Source organism: Bufo gargarizans, chromosome 4 (genome assembly GCF_014858855.1).
Source record: "Bufo gargarizans isolate SCDJY-AF-19 chromosome 4, ASM1485885v1, whole genome shotgun sequence".
Lineage (NCBI taxonomy): Eukaryota > Metazoa > Chordata > Amphibia > Anura > Bufonidae > Bufo > Bufo gargarizans.
Genome location: NC_058083.1, coordinates 380,288,709 through 380,314,632, shown reverse-complemented (window position 1 = coordinate 380,314,632; position 25,924 = coordinate 380,288,709). Strand labels below are relative to the sequence as shown.

General features: G+C 42.0%; 1 protein-coding gene across 5 annotated transcripts in view; it reads left to right on the top strand.

The window, feature by feature from the left end:
• The window catches only part of NINL (ninein like), a 144,280-nt gene that overhangs the window by 97,125 nt on the left and 21,231 nt on the right, over window positions 1–25,924 (top strand). For all 5 annotated transcript variants that reach the window (XM_044292572.1, XM_044292571.1, XM_044292569.1 and 2 more), the window contains 12 exons: window positions 1,740–1,890; window positions 1,979–2,044; window positions 3,245–3,348; window positions 6,403–6,749; window positions 11,058–12,431; window positions 18,227–18,331; window positions 18,556–18,625; window positions 20,263–20,496; window positions 20,926–21,210; window positions 22,874–23,137; window positions 23,504–23,578; window positions 25,626–25,739. In XM_044292572.1, coding sequence (XP_044148507.1) covers window positions 1,740–1,890; window positions 1,979–2,044; window positions 3,245–3,348; window positions 6,403–6,749; window positions 11,058–12,431; window positions 18,227–18,331; window positions 18,556–18,625; window positions 20,263–20,496; window positions 20,926–21,210; window positions 22,874–23,137; window positions 23,504–23,578; window positions 25,626–25,739 — 3,189 coding nt within the window. The remainder of the gene's footprint in view (window positions 1–1,739; window positions 1,891–1,978; window positions 2,045–3,244; window positions 3,349–6,402; window positions 6,750–11,057; window positions 12,432–18,226; window positions 18,332–18,555; window positions 18,626–20,262; window positions 20,497–20,925; window positions 21,211–22,873; window positions 23,138–23,503; window positions 23,579–25,625; window positions 25,740–25,924) is intronic.

Genomic DNA, 25,924 nt, shown 5'->3' with positions numbered 1-25,924 from the left:
AATTGATTAAAATGTGGATGGTAGAAGGTGCAAATATTTTACTTGGTGGTTAACTTGTTGCTAATATCTTTTAGTAGTTTTGCACAGTACATTATTTATATTTTGTGTTTCTCTTGTTTTTTATTTGTTTAAATATATCCATGTTACTGCTGTGATAACCTAGAGGGTAAAGGTGAGCCTAGTGCGTGTGACGACTGCTGCCGTTAGTGTTCCTGCATGCCAATTTACAGAAGTACCCGCCTGCTGCGCCCTCTGAAATAATGCATGCCTTCAGCTATCAACAATGATCTGCATTTCTCCTCATAAAAACTGTCAGAGCCTTGACTCTGCTGATTGTATAGCCACTGACTGCATTTGTAGTTACATGTCAGTTAAAAGGAATCCAACACTGCTATTCTCGGCTTTGGTCATCAGTGGCTATCCAACCGCCAGAGCCCCAATGATCAATCCATGTACACAGGTCAGCTATTGAAGGCCTAGAAGCCATCAATGTGTGACTCTCAGAAAACTCCTCTGAAGAATACCGCATCAGTGATGTCCGGGTTTGTCACCCACCAGAAGGGAGATTGGGCCTACCTGACACTATACATTGCTGAAAACCTCTCCAGCGAAGCATGTACTGCTTATAATGAATTAGAATAGGAGGTTTGCAGGAGGCACTTCCAAGTTTATCTGGTTGCCTTTATGTCATGACCGTCCAGTTTCTCTGCTGCGTTTCCACTGCCACAATAATGGTACATCCACATGGGACTGATGCTATACACTACAGTTTTGCATGCAGGAATTCTCCTGTGGATGAGATTGGAACAAATCTCATTGACAAGCCATGTAAAAATAAAATCTCCAGCAGCAGTAGTTGACCTGTGGTGCAGATGTTACATCTTCAGCTTATCAATTTATGCTGCAGTTTTGACTCTTTGCAACAAGTAGTCAAATCTCCAGTGGATGTGCAGTAAATGTGACAGAGGAAGATCCAACCTATGTGGCTGTACCATTGAACTTCTGACAGGAGACAAGAATCCTGCCATCACTGGAGGTACACATGAGATTAAAGATGTTTTGAATTGTAGGCTTAAAGAGAACCGGTCATCAACTTTATGCTACCCATACTAACAGCAGAATAAAGTAGAGACAGGGGAGTTGATTTCAGCGGTCTGTCATTTATAAGTAAAAAAATAAGTGGTTGCTGAGAACCAACATCACAATCATTGCAGACTGGGCCTGGAAAAGAGTCCCGGCCACCTGAGAAGAGTCATGGTTATTCATGGATTCCTGCTCTCCTGCCCACCCTTTCTGTCTAGGAAAGAACTGCCAATCATCAGCAGATGGACGGGAGAGCAGGAGATTATGTATAACCATGACTCTTCTCAGGTAGATTTGACTCTCAAGGCCTGGGCTGCAATGATTATGATGCTGGTTCTTGGCAACCACTGACTTTTAGCTCATGAGTGACACACCGCTGACATCAGCATTTCTGTCACTATTTATGCTGCCCTCAGAGAGGTCAGCATAAAGTTGATGACAGGTTCCCTTACATTTTTCCTAATTTTCCAGATTACAGCAGGACCTTCTAAAGTCATGAGCCACCATAAGTGCGGTCTGCCTTCTGTATATACAGAATATTGTGATAAGGGGCAGTAAAATAAATACAGCACTGGAACCTTTGCCTCCTATCTGCAGCCTATTACAATATTCTGAGTGTCGCTGGACTTATTTATTTAATGGGCTTTCTCCTGTAGGAATTACGGGACCGGAATGATGAGCTTCAGATGCAATTGGAAACTCTTCAATCCCAGCTCAGTGAGAGCAGATATTCTCGGTTATTGGCCAAGATGAAAGACAACAAACTGTTGCACCATAAGGCGAAGGATAAGATTGATGATGGCCATAGTACGTCTGTGATATACATGGAAATGATACAAAATACCTTTAGTGGTGCCTATTATTTGTATTTAATTATTAGAACTGTTTCCAACAGAAACTGCTGCAAAGAAAGGCATATCCTTGAAGCCCAGAAGAAGTGCCTCAACCGCAGGTTCCTGTGGTAAGTAACAAGTACAAGTTTCCTGACTGTCCATACTAGAGAGAGAAGTGTCACGAGGCTGGAGGTCACAGTGGTCAGATCATCACCCATTTCAAGAGCTTTGTCCGTGCTCTCCATAATCATGACAGAAGAAGAGCATTTCTAGTTGACACGCACTCCTGCTGTCAAGTGGATGCTTATAGGCTCAAGAGGACCAGTATTTCCCTGCCCTACTTCCACTCCTGTGACCGTCCATGAAAGTGCAAACCACTCTGGAATCCTGGGACAGTAATAGCCATACTTAAAGAGGTTTTCTGAGACTTTTATACTGATGACGTATCCTCTGGATAGTATTCAGAGAGTACCACCCCAATTAAAACGTAGCCTTTATTCATAAATGCTAAAATTACCCAAAAACAAAGTGTACAAAAAATAATAATATATATTATTGAATCAAAGATAGTGTAGACAGAACGGTCATAACTATTTCACAATATGGGATAGGGCAATATTGTAGGCAGGGTGGTGATGGTCTGATACGTGGCCTTTCCCTAATCCTCACCCTAAACTGTAAACCCCTGCCTATAAAACTGAATAGCCGCCCCGATGAGGGTGATCCTGTATTCAGGAACCTCCTAAAATCCCTTGGCTTGTCCTGAAGACAGATGTTAAAGACACCTAGGTAGGGTGTCCTGAAGCGGGTCTATTAGATGACCTACTCTAAACACAAAAAATAATAAATAAGTGCTGAGTACATCACAGTAACAAACAAATACTGAATATATCAAAATAAACCCATGCTGAATACATAATGATAGAGAGGTATAACGCTGAGCACATCAAGGTGAGTCATTGCTGAATACATAGTGATAGATGCTAAATGCTATTTTAAACCCCTATATCTCAAAACTTGCAGAATTTTTTAATAAAGACCAATTGAAAAAAAATATTATTAGCCCAAATTGAGTAAAATGCGATCATAAAAAATGCCTGAAGGTATCCATAGCCGCTTATAAACTTTTTCCTTCTACTAAATAGATTGTTCTGCTCTGGGAGATACCCAATGACTGTGTGGTGTTACCAGTATACTTTATTGTCAGTGAATGAGCATTTTAAGCCCTTTTAAACCCCTATTATTTGTCATATTTGTTAAAATGGTTTTATTAAGTCTTAATAGTATGATCTATAGTATTTGTACAGCGATGTATATTTTCATTTTAGAGCTTCCAGCTTCCCCTATGAACATGGAAGTTGAGCTGACAAAGCATCAAGTAAAAGAACTGCAGCAAGAAATCCAGGACCTCAAAATACAACTTGAAACTAAGGTTGGTGCAGGAGAGAGAAATACAGTTTGAAAAACATGAAAAAAATTCAGTTTTATGTCACTGATTACCGCATTGAAATTGGTTGCGAGATCTTATGGAGAAAAAAAAATCTGGTTATGGCAGCGTTCACATCTCTGCTTTTTATATCCGTTGTTTTGGGAGCAGAACAAGAAAATAACAGAAGTGCCGGATTCGGAACATGGATGACCTGAATGATGCCGTAATCTCATTACTTGCTCTGTATCCCCTCTCTTTACATTTATTGTGAAGATTCAACTTTGGAGCTGGTTTAAAATATGGAAGGGAACTGCTATAATCAGAATGGCTTCCCTTCTGCAGCAGGAGCAATCCAGTAATCGTCTACAGGGATGCATAGGGTTTTCAGTTTCCCTTATAAACAGATTAAAGGGGTTTTCCAGAATTTTACTGCTGACGTCCTATCCTCAGGATAGTCCATCAGTAGCTGATCAGTAGCTGTTTGAGAAGACACCAGCGCTCCTGCTCCTGTGAGCACCGCGGCCTTCTCGCAGCTTATGAAGCACAACGCTGTACATTGTATAGCAGCTGTGCTTGGTATCGCGCTCAGCCCCATTCTCTTCTGTGGGGCAGAGTGTGATATTAAGCATAGATGCAATACAATGTATGCGGCTGTGCTTGGTTAGCGCAGAGAAGGCTGCGGCGCTCACAGGAGAGCCGGTGCCTTCTCAAACAATTGATCAGCAGGGGTACCGGGTGTAGGACCCTCACTGATCAGATCAGGGTTGGCAACCGTCCAGAAATTTCTGGACAGTCCATAAAAATAGGTGACTTTTTTCCTGTGTCCGTGAAAAAAACAAAACTACTTGCCTAGTTTATTTTAGTGGTAAATGTCATAATTTTACAGCTGCTAATAAATGCTGGTAATGAGGGGTTATCAGTATATTGAGCTTATGTACATGTATTACTTATCTCTATAATTCATTATGATTTTCCAATTTGTCCGTAAAAAAAAGTTTTTTTTGTGTTTGATTTAAAAAAAAAAGTTGTCCCAAAAAAATACAAACTCTGTTCTGGTTGGCAACACTGGATCAGATATTGATGACCTATCCTGAGAATAGGTCATCAGTATTAAAATCTCAGAAAACCCCTTTAACAGAATAGTCTTCTTTTTACAAAAAAATTAAAATAATTTATAAAAATGTGTAAAAGAAAAATTCTTTGTCACCCATAGCAACCAATCACAGCACAGCTTTCTCTTCTAATAGTGCTTTTGAAAAACTTATAGCTGTGATGTGATTGGTTGCTATGGGTAACTAAGCCCGTTTTCCTTAGCAATAGTTTTGATCAATTCCCCCCCTATGTTCTTTAATTTGACTTTAGACTAAAACATCTCCACATCCCTACAAATTATCAGATTTGTTTTTAGCTGATGTTTGCTGTTCTATTTGACGTATGCTATTTATGCTATTCCATAAAATGAATTTCCACCTGTTACAACCATTCCATTTTTAGGTACAAATGTCTGTGCAGATCTATTTATTAATACTGTATTTTTCCCCCTATAAGACACATCTAGGTTTTAGAGTAGGACAATAAGAAAAATATATTTTTCATTAGACCTCAGGTCAGACCACCAAATCAGACTGCCAATTTTAATCAGACCATAGCTCACAGCCCCAATCAGACCTCAGATTAGACCCACAATCAGACCCTTAGCTCAGACCCCAATGTGAATGACCCCCAATCAGACCTCAGATAAAGGCCCCAAAATAAATTAGACCCCCTTTCAGACCTCTGATCAGCCCCCCATGCCTCTTATCATCAGCCCTGATGGCTCTCATAATCGGCCTCCCCATGGCTCATCATCAGCCCCCATGCTTCATATCACATAAAATAAAAAAAACACTTACCTCTCCTGCTCCAGGCACTGCCGCTCCTCAACGCCAGCGATCTTCTTCCTCCTGTCATCGGCTGTGCTGTGACCTGAAACACACAGCGTGAGGTCACAGAGCGCCCTCACTCTGTGCGCAGACACAGCACAGCTGACAACAGAGGACCGAGAAGCGGTGAGTACAGACCCTTCACCGCTTCCTGGTCCTCTGGTACTAATGAGCGCTTCCATAATGGAAGCGCTCATTAGTATTCACCCCATAAGACACTGGGAAATTTTTCCCCCACTTTGGGGGCGAAAAATATGGTGTATCTCTGTGACAGTCTAAGCTTTGATACATAGCTGTAAATTTTACGTCACCTAGTCTTAAAGAGTTTTCTGGGCGTACAATATTGATTACCTATCCTTAGAATAGTTCATCAGCAACAGATCAGTGGGGTTATGACTCCTGACATCCCCGACAATCATCTGTTTGAAGAGGCAGACGCTTCCTATGCCAGTGATGCCATAAGTCCTCTCCAGACTTTAAACAGGCATTGGTTGATCATCTTAGAATATGCACTGATCAGTTATTATATTTAAAAATGCCTGCCTAATTTTGTATAGTTTCCCCTATCCTGCCCCAAAACCGCTCGGACTTATCAGTCACTAAGATCCTTCCTTACCCTTGCCCATTTTCCTACTTCCAACACATCTACTTCAAGAAAGGACTATTTACTTGCTGCCTAAGGGCTCTTTCACATGAGCAAGTCCAGCAGGATCCTCTGTTCTGGACTTGCAGGAGCACACGGCATTATCATGATTTATAATGCTGTGTGCCCCTGCATGACCTTTCTTCTGTAGGATCATAGTGACATTAACCATATCATCATGCACTCCTTCAAGTCCAGAATGGAGGATCACGCTCACACATGGAATGTGATTCCCACAATGGACTCGCTCGTGTGAAACAGCCCTAATATAACCCATCGTTAACAGAAGTCACTGTCATTAAATAATAAAGGTTACTCACTTGACCCATCAGTGGTTGTAGTGTTATGGTTGAGCTGTGTTTTTTTAGTGTTGGTCAAACTTCTCTAGAACATGCCTGATACACAATAAAAACATGTTTACTATAGTTTTTTTGTTTTTGTTTTTTACTGCTGATAGTGTTTTCAAGACATGACATGATTTCCCTCTTCCAGGTGATCTATTATGAACGGGAGCTTGAACTAATGAAAACAAACTTTGAAAAAGAGAGAAAAGACACTGAGCAGAACTTCAAATTAGAAATCAGTGAGCTTGAGGAGCAGAAGGCAGACCTTGAGGAACTCAATGTGAAGTATCAAGAAGTCATAGACAGCTTGAGAGAACAACTCCCCAAATCTGGCCACATCCAAGAAATGGAGAAAAAGTTTGAAAAGGAGAGAGCTGCAATGGAAGAGTATTATGCCAAAGAAATTTCGTCACTGGCCCAAAGGCTGACCAAAGAGAAGGACCAGCTAGAGGAGGATCTGAGGAGGACACACCAGCATGAAGTGCATTCAGTGAGGTCTGATATCACATATTTACTCTATGGTATTCTAGAATAGACACATTAGTCTTAGGACTTGTCTGATTGCAATTGTCCAATGGCTTCCAACCTTTGACTTGCTGGTGTCACCTAGCTTTCTTTGTGCTGGCTGTAAATGCTTGCTGGGACCATCTTGTCTTCTGCTTCCCTGTACTGTTTGCAGCTGGACTGCTCTATAATAAGGCACTATTATTTTCCTGTAGCAATGTTGCTTTTCATGCATGGCTTTATGTGTCCTTTTCCTTTTTGTATTAGTTTCCATGCCTTTTATATATGTTTGTGCATGCAGGGCTGTATGTAAATAACCACTTAAACTGCACTTAATGTATCAGAAGGTTTCACCTTTCATAAACGCATAGCTGTTCTACTGTCAGAGGAGGTAGTCCAGGCCACTGTGCCAGGAGGACTCTGCTGTGCCTTACCACTGGTGCTTGTCAATTGTCACAGGTTTTATCAAGACACAGTCTAGCTATGCTATCAAAAATACACCCTATTTTTGGCTGGAGGTGTCATATTTTTACTTATCAGGTCCACATTACCATTAAACATATTTTATGTTTGCTAATATCTTTGCTTCCGTTTCCTTGCATTGCTCGTTGATTTGTTTGACCCCCTCCCCTTCGTTGCTGAAAGGACCTGTTACATCCCCAAACAATCTGGCAGGATAGATTAAAGGGGTTCTCTGGGCCTGCACCTAAAATGAGTCTTTCAGCTATCCTGTGGAGAGAATATACTCTGAGCAGTACTTACCCTTTTGTTGGTCCGCTGATTACGCAATCCTGGCTGGGGGTCACATGACAGCCGACTGGCTGCGGGCTCTTCCTCTGATGTCCTGGCCTGATGCACCTCCGGTTGGGACGTCAGAGGAAGAGCCTGCTGCTATGCCTCTCTGCATGGACAATATGCTGCTGTCTCTTCGCTACTAAATGCCTGATCTAAATTACTAAGATCTGAGGCTTTGACTGCGCCTCAATGTTGTGTTTTTCTGTGTTATATGCTCCCTTTGTACTGTTTCATCTATTCCTGTTAATCCTGATTTAATTACCCTAGGATTACAGTCAAAATAGCATCTGTAATGCAATACTGCAGATAATGGAGGTACACTAGGGAGATTTAAAGGCTGTGTACACCTTCGGGGGCAATTTTTGTTATGATTGCATTTTACTCTTTTTGGGCTAAAATATTTTTCCCAGTTGGTCTTTATTAAAAATATTCAGCCAGTTCTGTCACAAAAGGTTAACTGTCTATCTGTGTGAATCGTACTTTCACTTCGGTCATCTAATAACCCTTACCTCTAAATTACTAAAAGGTCATAAACACTTATTTAAGCCACATTCTTATCTTTAAGCTAAGAATTGAGCTGTAATGAGTGTTTAAGAGGTTAGGCTAGGTCTATACGGCGACATTTGTCACGTGACATTTTTTATAATGGTAGTCTATGGTGTTGCACTACAACATGCTGCGACTGCGACACGAAAGTCACAAAAAAAAACATTCAAGATGGATTTTTCTGTGACTCTCACAGTGCAACTATAAAAATGAAAATGGCTGCACACCATTATACATACAAACAATAGAGCTAAGAAATGGGGGTCATTCTAAATAAGTGGTACAATACCGACTATAAATGAGTTAATGGAAGCTCCTAGCACACATATTTGATCAAACGTGTGTCGGGCTTATTTACCAGGCGTCAAGGTGGCTTCCGCAGTGCGACACCATAGACTACCATTATAAAAATTGGCACGCAACATTAATGTCGCAGTGTAGTTGTGCATCGCGCGACACATGTCGTCGTGTAGACCTAGCCTTAGAGATCAGAGGTAAGGAACCTGTCAGCTGAGCTGCCTGACCGGAAACAGTAAAAATACAGAGCCTGCTACTAGAGAATATCAAGGCTGTACAGAGAAAAGAGCTCAACATTTTATAATAGTCAGTTTAAAAATAAAAATTGCCCCAAAGGTGTAGATGGCTTTTAAATGTATTAATATACAGTGGGGGAGATTTATCAAAACTGGTGTAAAGGAATCAGATTCCACCTTTTCTAAAAGGAGCGCTAAAAAAGGTGAAATCTGATTGGGTGCTTTGGATAACTAAACTAGTTTTCCTTTACAGCAGTTTTGATAAATCTAACCAGGACTCTTCTCAGGTGGCCGTGACTCTTTTCCAGGCCCAGTCTGCAATGATTGTGATGTTGGTTCTCGGCAACCACTTACTTTTAACTTATAAATGACAGATCGCTGAAATCAACTCCCCTGTGTATACTTAATGATGCCATTAGTATGGACAGCATAAAGTTGATGACAGGTTCCATTTAAAGAGGACCTGTCACCATTCGTGACATGTTACATTTAGTAAATACTTGTATTCCCCCATGTAATAAGGGGCAGCTTTTCTTATAGCTCAGCATTGTGCCTTTCCCCTGTTACTCCTCCTAAATACTTTTAATGAATTGACAACTGGGTGTTACCATTCCCCTTGTCAATGGGGTGTGTCTCTACACAGTCTGGCACTGTCAGCACTGATTGGACTCCCAACTAGTAACACCCATGAGGGAGAATAGAAGAATGATACAATGTAGAGTTCTAAGAACAGATATGCATAATTACTATTTTATGGGGAAATGAAGGTATTAACTTTTAAATAGACCTGTCAGGTCCTTTTTAAAAGCAGAACAGACACCTGCCCCCATTTAGTAAAACAGTGCACTAATTTCACCTCATTTCATACACATAACAATGAGAGCTAAGTACTTCTATCCTTAAAGGGCCATGGATATCTCATCGTCAGGGATCTGACACAGCTATTTTGGAGTAGCTGCGGCACCAGAACTACACGGCTCTGCCTGTTGTGTAATTGATGGAGTGGTTGCTGCAGCAGTGCTTCCATTCACTTTAATGGGTGCAGTCCTTCAGTAACTAAGGGCATCCACCACACAATGATGGAGCTGTGTACTTCTGCTACCCACTACTGGCACCAGAGCTGCTCTGGAGCAGCTGATCTGTAGGGTGTCAAACTCTGCCAGTCTGATATTGAAGGCCTAACCTGAGGATAGGCTATCAGTATCAAAATACTGGAAATAATGACAGACCTCTACAGGCCGGAAGAAGATATTTTTCATATGGGAACATAAGCTGTGATCATGATTCAAAAAGCTCCATTTTCAGGCTACTCCATAACCAAACCCCTTTTACAAGCAACTGGTTTATTCTGGAGATTTCACATGATGAGACCCCTGGCATACAGTGCTTATGCAAAAGTCACTCTTTGTGGTGGCTTTTTACTTTGGCTATAGATGGGGAACCTTCAATTTATTATATTTATCCAAGTCCTTCCAAAATGACCCCTAGTAGCAATTATATGCATGGATGACAACTGCAGTATTAGTAGATGCTAACTGTAATATTAAAACATATTGTGTGAAATTAGTCTTTTAGTCTGAATAGGAAATTTTAAGGGGTTGGCCACTTTCTGGATATTGTTGACCAATGTGTTTGTGAGAATATTATATGACACTTACTAATATAGCTTTTGTTAAAATTCTATATTTCATAATATTTGTTTACAAAGTCTTTTGTGCTGTCCACACAGAGGTTCTGTCCTTAAGATGGCTGCTGATGGAGGGTCATGTAACCAGACAACCTCCATGTGATGTCACCTCCATTCAGACACACTGCCCCTGCACTAAACTCCCAACAGAACAAGGGCAGATGTCAGGTGCAGTGTATTTAAATGAAGGAGACCTTACATGGAAGTGATAAGCCTGTTCACATGACCCTCCATCAGCAGCCATCTTATAGACAGGACCTCTGTGTGGAGAGCACAAAAGACTTGGCAAACAAGGGGACATACCGTATAAAATATAGAAAATGGCAGGGAATTTCAACAAAGACTATATTAGTAAGTGCTATATAATCGTGTCAGAAAAGCAGTGGTCAACAATAACCAGAAAGTGGCCAGCCCCTCTAAGCATTGCTACTACCAGTGTTTCTAAAGAAGCACTCTTTCTCCAACCTGTACATGAAATGAGATCCCTTGCTCCTTGCCAGTAATTCCAAATTTCATTAAGCAATCACATATAATTGCACTAAATTAGGGCTATAACAAGCCTTAGTGCAGCGGACATCCTAGCCGATAGGACAATGAAGACTATACACAGAAAAGACATGTTTGACCTGTACTAATGCAAGCCATTAAACAGTGCGTTGGAAGCTTTCAGGTAGGCAGGTGTCTATGAAATGTATGTGTAATTCTGTTTAATTCAGGTGAACGTCCATTTATCTATAGGCAAGAGACAGAAGATGAAGTTATTGAGAAACTCGCACAAATTGAAGCAAAATACACACAACGTTGCCAGTATTTAATGCAGCAGCACCTCAATGAAAAAAACGAGCTCCTGAGAAAGCACGACTTGAAGAAAAATGCCCTAATCCAAGAGCACATCCGTGAGATGACCCAGTGGGAAGAAAGAGAGAAGACCCTAATGGCCCAGTGGAAAAAAGATCAGCTAAGAGTATTGGAAAAACAAAATGAGGACCAAGTTGACATCTGCAAATCATTTGCTATTGAAAAGGAAAGAGTAGAAACCCACTATAGAGATCACATTAATGGGCTCAATCAGGAAATCGAGGGTTTAAATGCCCTGTTGATGAAAGCTAAAAATTCTTGTGTTATTCTGAGAAAACAGCAACAGTCAGTAGAGAAAGGACCTCCTTGTGTTGAGGTGACTACAGCCAATCGAAACCAGCAAGTGCATCCTCTATTTTCTGTGAATGATGAGGCGGATACAGTACAACTCGTATGTGACGTACATCACCTTCAGGAAAATACGTCATTGACGCGTAGCATGGATGACGAACCCTCCAGTGAACGTGTCGCAGAAAGGCACAAGAGGTCTCCCTGTGCTCAGAAGAAGAAGGTTTCTTTTTCTATAGACATGGCTGAAGGACGATCTTTAAATGAGGCAGAGGAGAACACATTGATAAATCTAAAAGAGACAGAGGGCTTGGTAACCTCTCTAACAGCCCAGCTGCAAGAGCAGACAAAGACTCAACAGACCCTTATGAAAGAGAAAGAAAGCTTTGAAGGAGAAAAAGAACATCTAAGCAGCTTGTTGGAAACTAGGACAGATAAATGCAAGCTTTCTGAGGACATGGCAAAAGAATTAGTTTCTCAGTTGCAGGAAAGCCGAGAACGAGTGCAGAAGCTAGAATCAATGCTTCAGTTGCTTGGTATTGAGAAAAAAGAACTGGAGACACAGGAGGCAGCGCTTGCTGGCAACGTTGACTTGGATTATAAGCTAAAATTATTGAGAGGAGAGGAAGTAGTTATGGCAGCCCAGCAAGATTTGGCTGGAAATGACGTGATTAAAAATGTGTACCAGTCCCCCACCAGAATGGTCACTGTTGAAGATCTTGTAGCCAAAAATACTGTGTTACTCCAACAGCTTAGCAATAATGAAGAGCAAGTGAGTATCTTGCAGAGGCAAATTGGAGAGACTGTAAGTAAGTGTCAGCAGATGGAAGAATGGGCAACCAAGCAGGTCCAAGAAGCCAGGGAAGAACTGGAGAGTGAGAAGAACTTTGTGAAAGACAGGTTGTTCGAGCTGGAAGACTTGGTACGAAGACTAGAACAACAGACTTCCGCTTGTCAGGATGACAGGTTAGACCATGGGATTTTTCACTTGGGCTCTGAATGAAATGCAGAGGGAGCTCCTCAAGCTTTACTAACCGCACCACTTCCCACATGATATATGGGAAGTTATTAGCTTTAAGGCTGATCACTCTTCTAATCATTGCTTAATTTCTTTTTAGTTGTAAGGTGGGAGAGGACGTTGAGTAACTAACCAGGGAAAGTGAGAGGTCTGAAAAAGCACAGTTTAACAGCTTTTTATGAATTGCTTCTCTATATTTTGCTGGCTAAACTATTTTCTCCTTGGGTATAACTGGTGCAGTGTCAGAGTGGCCCAATAGAGTACCATAGAATCCTGTCATGGGCATTGGCTCTGATACGATAGTGGGCCCTAAAGTTCCAAGAGAAAAAAATAATAATTTGGAGCCAATAACTTGAAACTAGGGACTATTTCTTTGAAACAATACCAATTGGACTTTGTTGATAAGGGGGTTGGTTCCCAAGAATAATTTCCTCTGGAGGGCCCAAGGAACCCTAGTCCAACCCTGAACCTGTTTAATTTTCAATAAGGCGCCATCCTTTTCTTTTGTGCACTCAATTTTTAATCTTACTAACAATGCAGATTGAAATCATAATACAACAAGTTTTGATGTAGGAGCTGATATCCATCTAAGCTATTTACAAGTCTGTATACGATTCTTTGGCTTTGTGTGAGTAAAGTTATATGAAATCGGCACACGGCGTTCCCACAAGTTGTATTTTACTGCAGCAGTAAATTGTCTCCCTGCATGTAGAGCATCTATGGATGAGGTATGTGTACAAATTACCCTTTTACTGATGAAAGCACAGGGATCATTCTCAATGGTTATCCAGACTTTCAAAATGGATGGCCATAAATATTAGATCTCTGTGGGTTAGGCTCTCTGCATCCCCACTGATCAGCTATTTGAACTCATGTAAACAGTGAAGGGGCTTCAGCACTCACACAACTGCCAGCAGCCCCTCCAGTCTGCTGATCGGCCTTGAGGTCCAGTGTCCAAAACGATCCAGTTTGACCATAAACAGAAACCCCTCAGCTTAAATTTTGGAAAACAAATATCTGATAACTTGCACCAGGCTAAATACTACCCAAAGCTTTAATTTCAGTGGATATTGCAAATATACAATAGCACAGCAATTTTAAAGGGGTTATCCAATCCCTATAATGCCCCCTAAAATGCCTGGCCCCCTCAAATAGGTTATACTTGACTCGCTCACCGGCACCCATGTTGCTCCTGATTAGAGATGAGCGAATTTCTTAAAAGTTCAATTTGCCCAAAAAAAAAAAAAAAAATTGCTTTGTACTGAATTACTAAGTAGCGGGTGCAATGACAGGAAGCTGCGACCCTCAGATGCCGCGTTCATACATGATCGCGACATCTGAGTGTAAACTTAACAATAAATAAATAAATTTAAATCAAACTTACCGCCTCCATTTGCTCACGACGGGCTGACCGCCCCCATCTTGCTTGAAGATCTAGGCCGAAATCCTGTGCAGCGGGAGATTACGTCATCACGCTGGCTGTCGATTCGCATAAAACTTTGTTTTAATACTGTACGGAGCAGGAGCTCTGTACAGTATTAGAATGTATTGGCTCCGATGAGCCGAAGTAATTGCTTTGCGTAGTCTCGCGAGACTTTGCGTAATAACTTCATAAATAAATTTTTACTGTTAAACACTATTTCCCGAACTCTGGTTCGGTGCCAAGTGGTCCCAAATGGTTTTTCACAGTACAAATTAATTTATAAAGTTACTGCGCGAAGTCCCACGAGACTTCACGAAGCAATAACTTCGGAGCCAATACATTCTAATACTGTACAGAGCTCCTGCTCCATACAGTATTAGAACAAAGTTTTATGTGAATCGATGTTGATAAGCTCATCCCTAGTGGTTATGTATGAAGTAGTGATGTAATTTCGCGCCGCACAGGATTTTGGCCGAGATCTTCAAGCAAGATGGAGGCTGGCGGCCTGTCGCGAGCAAATGGAGGAGGTAAGTTAGAATTTTTTTTTATTTTTTTTATACTATTTCAGGTTAAATTGAGTCACTGACACGAAGCACGAGGGAATTCGACTTCTATGCGAATCGAATTTATCCTGAAATTCGTATCGAATTCGATTCGCTCATTTCTACTCCTGATGCCCGCACGGACGCCGCTGCATCACCCGCAATGCTAGGGAGGCTTGTTCCCGTCACTGCCTGCTATTGGTTACTCCCCCTCCCCCGTCACCTGGTGTTTTGATCCGCGCAACGGAGAGATGCAGCAATTGCTGTATGGGCATCAGAAGCGACATGGGTGACAGGGAGCGAGGTAAGTAAAATCTGTGTGAGGGGCCCAGGCATTATAGGGTTTGGATAACCCCTTCAAATATATTAAAGGGGTAGGCTCACAAACACCCTAGCATAGGTGATAAATGTGTAATTGTGGTGGTCCGACTGCTGCGATCCCCATCAATTACGAGAAGGCAGTCTCTGAGTTGCATGCTGCAGAGGTGAGCCCCAGGGACTCTGTGAATGTAGGGGACCCAGTGGTCGGATGGCCAGCAATCATACATTTATCACCTATCCAGTAGATAGGTGATGAATGAGGTTTATGGGAAACATACGGTATGGTGTCTGTAGCAGCAGCGTTCACAGTTAGAAAAGGATTGGTTGTCATGTTCCTCTAGCCTTAGATACCAGCTCTAATGCTAAAATAAAAAGGTCTACAATTACATTTTTTTTAAACAAATTCATGCTCAAATAAAAATATGACTGGCCTACTCACTGGAAAGTAAGATCACGACCCCATTGTGTTCTGTTCTGGATTGGAGGGACTCCTACCCATAAGACTCTTCGAAAAAACCCTTCATAAATGTGATCTTACAAGAATAGCACAGTAGTCTACTCGACAGACCCCATATATGTCAGTGGGGCGACGTTGGTTTCCATTTTTAGACAGATCCAGCACTCTTTTTTTTTTTTTCCCCCCATTTCTAGCCCTCTGAAAGAACAACAAATTGAAAATTTTAAGGTAATTTGAATACAACCTGAAGGGGTCCCCTCAGGTCAAACACAGTAACAGTTTTGCATGGATATCGTCTTCAACTTAAAGTAAAAGCCAAACAGTGGCCCCCATAACTGTACCAGCAACACAGTGCCAACCATAAACTGCACTGTTAGTACTTACCTGTCCTTGCTCCTCACCACTTATCTTCTCTCTGCCATGGAAAATACTTGTGAGAAGCCCCTCTCAATCTTGAGTGCAGAGACGAGACAACATGGCTATTTTCTAAAGGCTCTTTTATACAGGCCAGTTATCAGAAATGAACATTCATACGGACACTTGTTCCAGATAATTGCCCTATGTAAAGTTGCCATTGATCACCCATTCATTTGTCAGGTGAAAGCATTGTTGATGTAGCACCCAAAATCAAACAATTAATCTACTGCAATCACTCATTCCCATACTGAGGAGGTGACTGCTGTATGTGAATGCAGCTCTCGCCTCTGCTTACGATCAGGCAATTATTGGGACCAAACAGGGATAGTCAGGGGCGTAGCTATAGGGGGTGCAGAGGTAGCAGTCGCTACCGAGCCCAGGAGCCTGAGGGGGCCCAAAGACCCTTGTGCCATATAAGAGGACACTGGTATTATAGAAATTACATGCTGGTTAAGTTACACCTCTGGCTGAAGGGAAGGGGTTAGGTCAAGAATTTCGTTTCAATATTTGCCTCAGGTGGCACGAAGGCTACGCGTTTCCCTGTCCCTTGCCACAAAGTACTGAGGAAAGGGGGGCCCAAGCTGAACTCTTGCATCAGGGCCCATGAGCCTTTAGCTACGCTCCTGCTGATAGTTACCTGGTCAGTTGGCTTATGTTAAGGGGTGTTAAAGGCTATTGACACATTTGGGGTCGTTTTTTTTTCTGATTGCATTTAACTCATTTTGGACTAACGATCATTAGTTTTAGTTAGTCTTTATTAAAAATGTTAAGACGTTTCTGAGATACAGGGGTTAAAAATCTTTCTATTTTCAAGCTGTCACTTTCTGTTTTCTGTGAATCCTGTCATTTAAGGGCACTCTTATCTCTGATCCCCTTACCTCATAAATACTCATTATAGCTAAATTTTTATTAAACTTTTAAGAATGGCTTAAACAAGCACTTTCACTAGCATTTTTATTCTCTGACCAAAAGGTACATGATGTAAAATGCAGTGAAGGTAATTTTACCAGTGACTGTATTTGTGCGTTATCCCCTCCTTTCTGCTTCTCAGCTGTGCCATGTGACCAGCACTCTGACTTTCCAAATAACACAGCATCTTATGTGTGGACAGTTTCTCTATGTATTCCTATGGGAGCCTCAATCTCAATCTAAGGCTACATGCACACGAACATTGTTTGTTTCCCGTGTCTGTTCCGTTTTTTTTTTTTGCGGATAGGATGCAGACTCATTCATTTCGATGGGTCCGCAAAAATAAGTATGTCCATTCCGTAGCCCCGCTAAAAAAATAGAACATGTCCTATTCTTGTCATACTGTCTTGGCATACAGATGTCATCAGTTTTTTTTTGCGGATCCGCAATTTGGGGACCGCAAAATACACGGTTGTGTGCATGTAGCCTAACAGGAATGAAATAACTGATTTACTGTATTGTGACAGTTGGAGATCAGAGTGCTGGTCACATGACAAAGCTAAGGATCAGAAGGGAGGTTATAAGTCACAAATACAGTCACTGGTAAGAAGATTACCTTCACTACAGTTTACATCATGTACCTTTCTAATAGGTCAGAGAATAAAGATTTTTGTGGGTGTGCTTCTTTAAATGAGCGTTTATTAGGTCAGGAGATCAGAGCTAAGAGTTACATATGAGCCTTCAGGCTTCAGGATTCAAATAAAACACACATTGACAGCTGATTTTTAACCCCTGTATCTCAGAAACTGAAAAATAGAAGTTTTAGCCCAAAATGAGTAAAATGCAATCATAAAAGAAGCCCCCGAGGTGTACATAGCCTTAATCACAGCACTTTGATTTCTACATCCATAAAATAAAGTTGCATAGAATGGCACCTCTGCACTAGACTGAGACGGTGCTCCCTCACCAACTCTTATGAATGAACAGGAGACAGAGTTCCTAGATTCCCACCTTCACTATGGGAGCTAGCCCTGTAGGATATATTTTCTAACTAATACAGCTAAAGCTGATATCTCAAAAAAATGAACTATTTATGTGCAACCAGAAGATATGTATATGTAGCTGAAGAGAAAGGTAAAATAGTAAAACAATATTATAGAGGTCATCTCAGGATAGGTCATCATTATCACACGAGTGAGAGTCCAAGTCCCTGTAACCCCACCAATCCGCTGTTCTAGGGAGCCGCTGCACTCACCGAAACTCTTGCGAGTAATGCAGGCTCCCAGCAGTTTTCCAAGGACATCGCTGTACATTGTATAGTGGCTGTGCTTGGTATTGCAGCTCAGACCCATTGACTTAAATAGAGATGGGCCATGTGACCGATGTACAGTGATGTCTCTGGCCTAGGAAGTGGCTGCGGTGCTCAAGGCTTCTTCTAAAAGCTGACTGATCCCCCCCACAGATCTGATGGTGCTGATGATCTATCCTGAAGATAAGTCATAAATATCTTTTCCTGGATAACTACTTTAATATTACTAAACACTCCTTTCAAAATTATTTGCATAAATCAGTATTTTCTCATACTGCAAGAACTGCTAAAATGTTGCAGCCTCTTTGTTTTATTACCTATAAAGTAGGAAACCTTTGTCGTTCTGTTTTCTTGATCTTGTATAGGATGGAGCTGGACAGATTGTCTGATGATAACACCTTCCTCAGGAATAAAGTGGAGAGATTCCAGCAAGAAATATTGAATCTGGAGGATTTGAATAAGAAGTACAGGTAAGGATTCTCTCTGTACTTGAGATCTCACAATCTACTACCATAGAAAATCGCTAGTGAAGTTGGGGAATACCCATTTCATCATAGAAAGCATGTACGGTATTGACGTTCATACAACGATATTGAGCTTGTGTCCTTTTCCGTCATGGTTGCCCTGGCTGTACTGGCATTTGGTAAAACATCTATAACTTTTTTATATTTGTTTCTTATTGTATGAAATCTAGAATCCAGATTGAGGATTTCGGTAGAGACACTGATGAAGCACATGGAGAACTGGAAGACATAAACAAGCAGGTGAGAAATGGCTGAAGGTTTTCAATTTGATATGGTTTGTTCTGTCAATATCTGGCTCTTTTATCCTTCCTCCTTTATTCATCAAAGAAACAGATCTAGATAATCTTTGATTTATAGAATTACAATTTAGACAAATGGTTTCAGATGTTCATTTTAGACAGATTCAGTCATTCCTGGTTTTATTTTTTATTTTTATGTCGCACAGCTCTCCCATTAAAGTCTATAAGACTTATGGAAGCACACAATTATGGCACCTCTCCTTGCATTTTTTACCTGGTTGTGCCATCTCACCTGGTGGAAGGACCACAGTTCTTTCATTCTTTAGGGTCCCAGTGGTGGTCCTCTCTGCATTAAATATGTATAACATCCCATATCATGTTTAAATGTCTAAGATGGGAGTACCCCTTTATTGTGACACTCCAGTCTAAACTTAAAGGGGTTATCCAATGACTAATGTAAAAAATGAAAATCGGACATCATATAGGACATGACGATCAGCTAGAACCAGCCCTGTACCTCATGTGGATCTATAGAGATCTCCACATTCTTTGCTTGATTTATATCAAGCTGACAGCTCAAAGGGAGTGTCTTGTCTGCTGTAGCTCAGGGGGCGTGTCCATGTTCTCCCTATCACAGCTCAGGAGGCAGTTGAAGGATGAAACTAAGCATGTGCGGCCATCTAAGTGAGCCGGACAAAGAATAAGAAAAATAACAAACAGCAGGAGGCGATATACAGATACATTTTATCGAATAACTCAGTCACTATACAAAATTTTTAATAACATGCAATTACCATAAGATATGGTCGCAATGGATCGAGTTCCAAGACTCTCCGGAACTTATATCAATACTTGCATCGTGATGGCTGTCACTCTCATTATACATTCCCCCTCCTGTCCTCTTCCTTCCCTCCCCCCCCTTCTTTTTCTTTATTTTCACCTTTCTCTCTTTTTTCTGTTTGTCTCTTTATTGTATGCTTAATGTTATTTTCTCATAGAAAGTGTTGGGGTTGGTGCGAATTTCAGGCATGGTTGCTAGGTGATGATTCGGGATGGGGACCCAATCTTTATTTTCCCTTATAACATGGTTATAAGGGAAAATAATAGCATTCTTAATACAGAATGCTAAGTAAATTAGGGATGGGGGGGTTAAAAAAAAAATATAATTTAACTCCACTTGTTCGCGCAGCCCGGCTTGTCTTCTTTCAGGACCTGGGAGAAAAGGACCTTTGGTGACGTCACTGCGCTCATCACATGGTCCATTTACAGAATACCTAACCCAATCCCGAACTTTTGTGAAGAAGTCCGGGTTCGGATCTGGGTACCAAACATGGCGATTTTTCTTACACGCGTGCAAAACACATTAAAACTCTTTGCACTCGCGCAGAAAAATCTAGCATTTTCCCGGGACGCAGCCTATCCGGCCCTCACACGCGACACCCGTGCCACGGTCGGGCCGTGACCCATGTGAGAAATACAGTTGGAGAACATGGTGGGAAAATGGACTTGTGACATGTGGCCTAACCATGGTATAGGGGAAATGTAAAAAACAGATTTAGGGATAATGCAAATCATGCTTGTAGTGATCTTCTGCGTACACTTCACTGAAGTTAAAAAATGAAAACCCTTCTCTTTAAGAACCAGGAATACCAGGATGAGCTGTGCCGGTTAAATACACAGCACCAGGAGGCAATCCATAATCTGGACATGAAACTGGAGGAGATCTCCGGGCAAAAGGATGAAGCCAACTCTGCCCTGGTTAAGCTGCAAGATGCTATAAATGGTCTGGAGGAGGAAAAGCTCCAACAAGAGTTATCTTGGCAAAAAGAAAGAGAACACTTGGAACATGAACTGCAAATAACAAAGCAAGAGGTAAAGTAGTATAAGGTAAAACCAGGGTAGTACGTAAGGTGGAGCAAGGTCCACCCTTTGCAAACTCTATATAGGAGAGTGGTGTGACATAAACCTCAGAGTGTTCCTCCCTCAACTGTTTGCTAGTAATGCTGCGGAAACAGTAAAGGGGGATAAGGGGTACACCAGTTGGCTCTCCTTTCTTAGGAACCCCCCTGCAACTGCATAAACTGCCTATATCTAAGCTCTTTAATAAAGCAGATGCTGGCAAGAGTAAAATACATGAAAAAGGCTGAGTAGGGAACACAGAATAGCAACGTTTGGAAGAGGAGTGTGGGGTCCAGATATGTGGGAAGAAAATCTGATTATCAGAATTGGGGTAGAAGAATGACGACTATAGAAATGAGGAGCCACAATAGTATAAGTGATTGTGAGTGACCTTCTTTTTAGAATGAAAAGTACTGGGATGAGCTGTGCCAGGTGAATGCTCAGAGCCTCCAGTTGACGAGCACAGTGTCCGACCTGAGTTCTCAGAGAGAAACGAGTTATGAGACCATCCAAGAACTGAACGCCAGACTGAGCGAGCTCTCCGTTGAAAAGCATGAATCTGCCACCCAGATTGAAGAACTACAGGCAAAGCTCAATGTCCTGGAGAAAGAGGGCCATCACAGCCAGTCTGAATGGCAGAAGAAAAAAGCAGAGCTTCAAAATGAGCTGCAGATAGCTCACCAGGAGGTATGTACATTTTGAACATCCTTGAGAGTCCTGGTGCTGAAACCCTCACTGAAACGAAGGAGCAGAATTGCACAGCTGAGCACTGAGCCTCTTCGGCTATGTTTGGCTCTTAGCTGATCCTTGGAGAGGCGGAGATAGCAGTGTATGGGCTCCTAGAAAGTATAACAGTCTTTACACCGCTCTTCTCATGTCTCTGAGCAGAGCCGAACACAGCCGAAGGGGCACAGCTATTAGCTGATAGACTGTATCTTCATTGGAGTGCTTTTGTGGAGGTCTCACATATGTCTCAGCAACTGGGGTAAAGACGGACATAGACAGCAGAGGGCCCCTGTTCAGAAGTGTATGTGGGCCCCCTGGTCTTCAACCAATACTGTAGAGAGAAAACTAATGAGGAAAGGAAAAGAACATTAAAGGGAGAGATAGTGACAGGGATGCTGATTCCGGTGCGGTCTCTGATTTCTGTGTCTATGATGTAGTGTCTGGGAAATTCACCATTTATTAGCTGCAGCATTGCACTAAGAAGAAGAAGAGTCCATGAGCTACAGGAATAGTTCCACCATCTCTGTCGCTGAGTGTAGCATATAGTACAGGCATCCTCAAACTGCGGCCCTCCGGCTGTTGTAAAACTACAACTCCCACAATGCCCTGCTGTAGGCTGATACCTGTAGGCTGTTCAGGCATGCTGGGAGTTGTAGTCTTGCAACAGCTGGAGGGCCGCAGTTTGAGGAAGCCTGATATAGTAGATGTGGAGCTAAAACACACGCTTTGGTCGTGTCCATTATCTCATCCTATTAGCCAAGTTTATTTGACCTCCTTAATAAAGTGTATAGTGGTCCCCAATGTGCTGCTTTATGGCCGGTTGGACTATGTGAGTGAATTGCCAACACATGAAATGGGCAAGTCTGTTAAAGTTTTGCACTCGTAAAATGTTGGCCAGTGGATTAATATGGCTTGGTTAGCTTCTTCTGCCCTGCTTAGAACCAGATGTATGCCTATGTAATAAACAATATATACACATGGGTATCTTTAGTATACATCTTTGCAGTGCTGCTACTGGTCTGCAGCTCATTACATCCTGGCTCTTCTGGGGGCAGGTAACTTTCTTTGGATATACAGCACAGGCAAGTGGCACTTGGATGACATCATCACATCGCTTGCCTGTGCGTGTGATCCCGATGCTGCCAATGAAGTATTTTCACTGCCAGCACAGCACAAGCACAGTACAACAGCTGCAGGGCTACTGTGCAAGCCCTGATACTATACTTATGAAACCAGAGACACTGGATTGAGGGACTGGGACTGGAGTTTGGTATGCAGAAAAACATTAGTGGCAATGCGCCAGGACAGTCACCACTGCCAGATCTCCTGCCACTGAGCACCACACTAGTAAGTTGCAGAAGGAGGCGGATCGCGCAAAGGAGCAGCTTTTACTAAATCAATGTATTTGGTAATATCCTTATTGCATGGGGCTACAGGGTGGAACCAAATCTCTGAGTTGCGAATACCTCTTTAATGGCTGTGTACTTATATTACATTGGGACTCAGGGATGCACGGCACAGGTTGGTGGGTAGGTGGGTTGTTCTTTGTTTTGTTGTAGTTCATTGTACTAGTTAATTAAGGCTTCAACATTATCCTTGATTTGTGTTTTTTTTCAACCACCAGAGGGACAAAACCCAGAATGAATTATTACAGTTGAATTGTGCAGTATCAGATCTAAAGGCACAGAATGATGCTCACCAGGAGGTTGTCCAGCAGATGGAGGGCAGGTTGAGAGAAATCACCCAACAGAAGGAGGAGGTTACAGAATCGATGGAGAAGCTCCAGGTCCAACTCTGTTCTGTACAGAGAGAGAAGGTCCAACAGGAAGCTAACTGGCAACAGATCAGAGAGAGACTGGAACATGACCTGCAATTATATAAAAGCAAGGTACAAACTTCAAATAATGAGTGTATTATGTCACTAGATATGCATCTAGCCATTTTCTGCCTGGGGTATTAAGTGATTACCCCAGATTGGGAAAGTGCAGAGATGGACTGTCTAACAGCCACCATTCATCCCCTAGGGTCAGAGAGGGGTGCTGCCTAGTACACAGGTCTTACCATGCCTCATGGATGGTGCTAACTTGCTTCGCAAAGTTTTTCCATCTAGGGACAAGCTGTATATATGTTCTACAATGCCCATATAGCCCAAATGCCCTGTATGGGTGATGTTTTTTGTTTTGTTTTTTACATGTTTTCATGTTTGTTATATACTGTGGATTACATTTATTATGTTTTTTCCTTGTAAAACCAGATTGAAAATCTGATTCTTAAGCACAAGCAGGAACGACAAGATCTTCTCAGTGGACTGGATGAGACTAACAAGCAGGTTAGTGTATTTGGCTACTTCCAATCAAATGTTCATGGCTAAATAAGCATGTATAATTTAATAATGATTTTTTTCAATCTAATGTTACCAGCAGCATAAATGATGTAGAGTAATTTTTCATATGCTTCTTAAAATGGTTCAATACAAAGGATAGATCATCAGTAAGAAAAAGGTATAGAACCCCTTTAAGTAAAACCCCTTTAAAAAAGCATTTTTTTCCCTTTTCTCCCTCACACACAAATTAAAGATCTCAGCTTCCCGTTGCCACCACTAGGGGTCAATCTGTATAAGTCTGTAAAGCTCTTAAGGAGGTATATACTTAGTCAAGTCACATTGTTATGATCACTTCCTACTTTTGACGTTGGCAACTTGCAGCTCATGAAAAAAGTCACATGTCATGAGCTGGCTTCGTGGGTATATAAGGTGTGTGACAGGCTGTCTGCATACATATCCCTCGTTGGTGTCATGGGAAAAGGGGCGATTTTATCAGAGTTTCAAAAAGGGATGATTATTGTCTTTTTGGCCAAGGGTGGCAGTATTTCTGACACTGCGCAGTTTGTGAACTGTTCTCGTGCTGCTGTGGTAAAGGGGATTGTGAGTGGACAGATGGAACCTTTGTGAATAAGCAACGTGGACACTGCAGAGCTCCACGTGCCGCTGGTGTGAGAGGTGAACGTTGGCTACAAAGGTGCGCAAGGACAGACTGACTAGCTACAGTGTAGCAGCTCACCTGCAAAATTAATCGGGGCTAACAGACGTGTGTCCAAAAGAACAGTTCAGCGAAGCCTCGTGTTTGTGGTTCCGAAGCAGACAGATGGTTACTGCGCCTCTGCTAATGATGTTGAATCATCAGAAAAGGCTTCCATTTTCGTGGTAGTATCGAATTTGGGCCTCCACAGATTGCCTTCTCCAATGTGCCACGTTTCTGCTTCATCGAATGGATGGATATTGGTGTGTCTGGCAAGAAACATTAGAGAACAAACACCCTGTAACTATTGCTGGAAGAACATAAGCTGGTGGTGGAAGTGGTCTGGGGAATGTTTTCGGAGCATTCTGTGGGCAATTCATCCATGTGAAGGAACTCTCAGGCAATTTGGGTATGAATCCATCCTTGCAGAGCACGTACACTCATACATGCTGACGCGGCATGTCACATGGCTAGAAATGTCCGACATTGGTTAAAAGAACATGACCAAGACTCCCAAAGTCCCCAGACTTGAAGCCAAATTGAGGATCAGTGGGACCACCTTGATCGCCATGTTCCCTCTATGAATCGTCCCCCTCACACTTTACAGCAGCTGTGGGATGCACTGCAGTCAGGACCTTATTGAGTCAATCCCAGTCCATCTAGCTGTTGTCCTTGCTGCCCATGGAGGTTACTATGGATATTAAATGGTGGTCATAATAATGTGGCTTAACTGTGTAGGTGCTGTGTACCAAAGAAATTAAGCACCATCATTGAGGATATTTGAGCAAAGACAATATTGGCATTACTTAAACAGGTTCTTTAGGACCATTGGTGGACTTATGAAATCAGCAGATCAGCTTAGGCCTGATTCACATCTCTGGCAGCAGATCCAGCAGGCTTTTCCAGCAGAGAGCAGCCTACCGGATTTCGTCGGATCTGGCATTGCCTGGTTTTGTAGTTCACTGCCGGATCCCCATCGACAGTAATGAGGTCCGTCGGTGATTTTTCAGCTTTCTGGCATAAATGTGGCATTTGTGCTGGATCAGCTTGCCGTAGATTTGAATGCCGCCTAATTGAAGATGTCCCAGAAGCAACATCCCCTTACTGCTTAACACTGGCACATCGATTAGTAAGAGGGCCTGGTGCTGCAGCACATATGATTTGTTGGACACTGATAAAACTTTGATGGCCAAACCTAAGGATAGACTTTCAGTGATAACTCCACTAAGAATTAACCATCATTCATATGCCGTGCCCTTCTGTGCTGAATTAGTTCATGGTGCATTTTTCTAAGACTTTTTGACTATATTTGCAAAGTATTTAATTTACTTATGAAATATCCAAACAATTATTTGACAGCTTTTAGTTATGGCAACCCTTCAGGAAGAAATATCATCATTAAAACAAGTGAAGGAATCTTTGGAGGATCAGTGCCAGTCGGTTACCAAACTACTTAAAGAAACCACTGAGCAGGTAAATGTAGATGGCTTTCTTGGTTTGCTGAAGCCACGCCCCAGTACAACCGGAAAGCATTGATGCCTATATCCTCACACATACTCCTATTCCTGTGTAGCCATAATCACATCTAGTCAAGCAATATTTCCCACAAGATACTTTTTTTTTGGCTCCACCATTCAGGGCAAAGGCAGTTTTTCCTA